General features: G+C 46.6%; 1 protein-coding gene across 1 annotated transcript; it reads right to left on the bottom strand.

Moving 5' to 3' along the window:
* Window positions 1-2,340: 2,340 nt before the first annotated feature.
* Kcna10 (potassium voltage-gated channel subfamily A member 10) lies at window positions 2,341-3,965 on the bottom strand. Its single transcript, XM_059264947.1, has one exon. The coding sequence runs from the start codon at window positions 3,963-3,965 to the stop codon at window positions 2,439-2,441; it is 1,527 nt and encodes a 508-aa protein (XP_059120930.1). The 3' UTR covers window positions 2,341-2,438.
* Window positions 3,966-4,837: the final 872 nt, after the last annotated feature.

The raw sequence follows: 4,837 nt of genomic DNA, 5'->3' as shown, positions 1-4,837 counted from the left end.
ATTCATTTATTGTGATGTTTGGATGTAATGTACCCCGTAAGTCTCAAGTATTTGATCCCCTGTTGGTGGTTGCCTGGGAAGGATTAGGAGGTGTGGCTTTGCTGGAGAAAGTTATTTGAAGTTTTTCAAAAGACTCTTTTGAGTTAACGCTCTGCTTCCTGCCTGTAGATCCAGATGTGAGCTCTCAGTGCTGCTCCAGGCCCCCCCCCCCCCCCCCCCCCGCCGCCATGCTTTCTTTCTCTCTGCCACCAGACTGTCACCCTCTGGGACTGTAAACCCGGTCAAACTAGTCTTTTACAAGTTACTTTGGTCACGGTGTTTTATTACAGCCATAGAAAAGTAACTAATACATTTATTTATTTAGTTGTGTGTGTGTGTGTGTGTGTGTGTGTGTGTGTGTGTGTGTGTGTACACAGGCCATGGTGTGCATGTGGAGGTCAAAGGACAATGTACAGGAACTGGTTCTCTCTGCCTGCCTTCTAGGCTCTAGAGACCTCATTAAGGTCAGGAGGGCTGGAGGTAAATTCTTACTGGCGGAGTTATTTTATCCTAACTTTATAGACTACTAGTTCCTAACTTTATAGACTACTAGTTCTATCAGTCAAAGTCTAAGAGTGTCCTCACATATGTCTGAGGTCTACAGTAGAGATGTTCCAGCTTTGCTGTAACGCCCTACCTGATGTGTTCATCAATGCGTTTGAAAAAGTCTTGATAGGTGATTTTCTGTGTTCTACTGTGATACAGCTTCATGAAACTGCGGTCATGTTGGAATATGAAATTGGAGCTAGCCCTTCAAGCCACAGTCACGCATATTTGGCTCCGAATAAACTCTTATCCCCTTTGAAGTAAAAATTGTGGTTTTTGCAGAAAAAGATTTATTCAATAAGGCCGCATTGGGAAGATGAAGTAAGATACAGTGACCGTCCAAGTCAGTCTAGGGGTCACAGCATGAGGTTTAGCTTTAAGCAGAGGGCCAGAGGTTTGTATGGCTAAGCAGTCTCAGCTAAGGAGTGGTCCTGGTGGTCACTGACCCATCACTGTCTCTGCTCCAGTCTCTCCTGCAAGATGGTTTGAAAAGTTGTAAATCTCTTTCTGGAGACCAATTACCCCCGGCTAGTGACAGGGCTCAGCATTTTCCTTCTCCTGGTGTGAGACTCCTGGGGTGAGATTCCGATTCCTTGAAGTACTCTGGAGTCCTCTTAAAGGGAGCAGCACAACTGCCTGTTTAGAATATGCTCATTCCTGCCAGCCAGGATGGCAACAGGGTAACAATCAAACGTGCTGTACAGGTTGTAGTGGGAGGCGGTAGCACAATGTCAGTGGATGGACTTGCTTATGCAATGCTAAACAGGCATTACTACTAAACAATTCATTGCTTATATTCAGTGCTACAGCTCCGGCTTTTTATTCTACTTATTTGAATTTCACTTTATTTTAATTTTTTACTTGTATGTGTGGTGTGTGTGCGTATGTGTACGCATGCTCACATGTATGTGGGTATACATTTGTGCAGGTACATGTAAAAGCCTGATGTCACGTGTCTTCTTCAACACTCTTCATTGTAGTGGATGGTTGTTGGTGCCATGCCCTGAAGCATCACCCCTAATGAGGCAGCAGGTAGCTGCTAAATATCTATCCCTGGGGTGTGACCACTGGGGACCCTTAAGACCTGGGATGCATGTACGTTAGCCCTCTTGGCTACCTCGTGGATTTTGGATGCTGAGATGAACCAGGATAGAGCTCGAACCTTGCCTCACCCTTTCAGGATCCTGCTACAATCCCTTATTTCTCTCTTGTGAGTTAATCCCCAAATAAATTCCTTTGATCATTAAGCTGATTCCGTGGATTGATAGCAATTTGATCTCATTACTTCACCTTATGTTTTGAGGCAAGCTCTCTCATTGAAACAGAAATTTGCCCATTGAGCTGGTCTAGCTAGCCAGTTTGTTTCTGGAATCTCCCATCTCTGCCTCCTTAGTGATGGGATCACTAGGCCATACCTGCCTAGCCTTTATGTAGGTTCCAAGGATTCAAACTCAGGTCCTCACATTTACACGGCAAGCATTTTACCCACCCCCTTAGCCCAGTTCTGGTCTTTTAATATGCATCATTTTAAGGGAGACCGAATCCCATAGTTTTTAATCTTTACTATGTTAAAAGGCCGACTCTGATTTGCTAGGCCTGGACAGGCTTGCTTTCTGCACTAATAGGTAATACCCACAGTTCTAGTGTAGGGCTGAACCACAGCTTTCAGAGGAAAGGAGACGAACTCTTGTAATGGGTTGAGAAAAACAGCCCAGGAAAGAACAAAAATACGGTTTTATTAAAACAGCTCACAGTCAGAGACGGCCTGTTGGCCACAAAACTTCACTATAATCTTGGGAAAACCGTGAGAGGAGGGAGAAAGAGGTCCAGAGGCTCTAGAAGCCCTGGACTGGTCACTTCCTGGACTTCTCTGTGGAACAGCCTCCATTGGTCTTGTTAAGAGAGTCGGTACTCCCCGTTCTGGAGCCCATTTCATTGAGGATTTTGTCAATTTCTCCAGGGATGTTTTGCTTCTCCTCATTCTCAGTCTCACGGTGATAGAAGTAGTTGAAGTTGGAGACAATGACAGGTACAGGGAGGGCAATGGTGAGGACGCCAGCGATGGCACACAGAGTACCCACAATCTTCCCTCCTGGGGTGGTTGGGCACATGTCACCGTAGCCTACAGTTGTCATGGTGACCACAGCCCACCAGAAGCCATCAGGAATGCTAGAGAAATGGGACTCTGGCTCGTCAACCTCAGCAAAGTAGACAGCACTGGAGAAGAGGATGACCCCTATGAAGAGGAAGAAGATGAGCAGCCCCAGCTCTCGCATGGAAGCCTTGAGTGTCTGCCCCAGGATCTGCAGCCCCTTAGAGTGGCGGGAGAGCTTGAAGATGCGGAAGACCCTTACCAGGCGGATGATCCTCAGGATGGCCAGGGACATGTTCTGTTGGGCACTTGGCTCTGTCTCTTGGACCAGCTCCGTGATGAGGGTTGCAAAGTAAGGGATGATGGAAATGATGTCGATGATGTTCATGATGTTTTTGAAGAAGTCAGTCTTGCTGGGACAGACCACAAAGCGGAGCACCAGCTCAAAGGTGAACCACACGATGCAGGTGGACTCCACCATGAAGAAAGGGTCGGTGAACATGGTCTGAGAGAGGCCTGTTTTGTTTGTGTTGATACTGGGGTCTCTGACCACCTTCAGCTCCCTGTCTTCTCTGAACTCTGGGAGTGTTTCCAGGCAGAAGATGGTGATAGAGATGACTACAACCAAAACCGAGACCACGGCCACACCACGCGCTGCACTGGAGCTCTCAGGGTACTCGAAGAGAAGCCAGAACTGCCGGTGGAAATCGTTGGTGGGCAGCAGTGTTTCAGGGTCCTTGATGAAGCCTTCATCTTCCCGGAACTGGTCCATGGCCTCACTACCCAGCTCATAAAAGGAGATCTCATCAGCGAAAACATCGATAGGCACGTTGGCTGGCCGCCGTATTTTCCCACCAGACTGGTAATAATATAAGATTCCATCAAAACTAGGTCTGTTTCTATCAAAGAAATATTCATTTCTCATGGAGTCAAAAAATTGCATCCTCTTCTCCCGGTCTCCCAGGAGTGTCTCTGGGAATTGGTTGAGAGTTCTGAGCTGAGTCTCAAACCTCAGGCCAGCAATGTTAATGATCACCCTTTGGTTTCCTTCATTCAAGACCACTGGCTCAGGCCCTGGGGGATCCACGAACTCTCCTGGAATCTTGGAGAAGGCAGTTTCATGGTTGGTGCTGTCACTGATGAGGACTCTCCAGTTGGGAAAGGGACTGCTACAAGGCCGACCTTTGGGGTCAAAGTCTGTGGCATAGCCTGGCTCTTCATGGATTTCATCCGAGTTATCAAAGTTGACCAGAGCAACCTCCATTTCTTTCCAACCACACACATCCATTCTAGGGAGTCAGGAAAGCAGCATGGAGGCCCCCAGTCTTTGCTGCCTGCTGGGAGCTGTGGAGAAATGGACAGTCATCACAGGGGAGTCAGATACAGCTTGACTGTTGAGACAAGGTCTATCAGTGGATTAACAATGACTTAGCATTGGCTGGAGGAGGAACGTGGTCGTTCTTTCAACATTCATCCCCTGATATTGTTTTTGCTCCATTGAGTTTGTTCACATGTACTACTAATAAAAAATGTTAAGGGTAAAATGTCTCCAGAATAGGAGGGTCTTCAAACATGGAGTCAGAAAGGGAGACACCACAATGAGAAAGCTAACGGTCTTTGGTAATAAAAGTATAGTTTTGTGCTCATGAAGGCTGTCATTCTACCCAGCACTTCCCACACCCATTGCCACTCTTAGCACTTCTCTTTTGCATCCAACCATCAGTTTCTTATGAATCCTTCTGTTTACTCTAAACGCAGTCAAAGCTCTACTCTCTCAGTCACCTCCATCATTACTTCTTGGACCACCTGGTGAGGTCTGGGATTCCATCAGGAAGAATTAGAGAATGGAGGCAGGGTGGCCAATCTACAGTGTTCTACAAAATCACACTGTGTGTGCTTTGAGCCCCTCATCTGGAAGGAGAACTTTGAGGGCATAGTTAATGTGATAATATGCGAAATGCTTGGCAGAAAGATGATTACATTACACCTATTGCTATGTTTGGAAACCTTTCCACATCACAGGAAATATAGAAGTTACTAGCCAGTGGAAGTATTTTTGGCTCTAGTCCAAGGTGAATAATTTTTTTAATGGAAACAAATAATTCTTTCTCTGCCCCCTCCCCCCCTCGTTCCCTCCCTTTCTCCATTCATCCCACCCTG

The sequence above is a fragment of the Peromyscus eremicus genome, chromosome 6, assembly GCF_949786415.1.
Source record: "Peromyscus eremicus chromosome 6, PerEre_H2_v1, whole genome shotgun sequence".
NCBI lineage: Eukaryota > Metazoa > Chordata > Mammalia > Rodentia > Cricetidae > Peromyscus > Peromyscus eremicus.
Note: the sequence above shows the minus strand (reverse complement) of the source record. Positions and strands in the feature narration are given on the sequence as shown.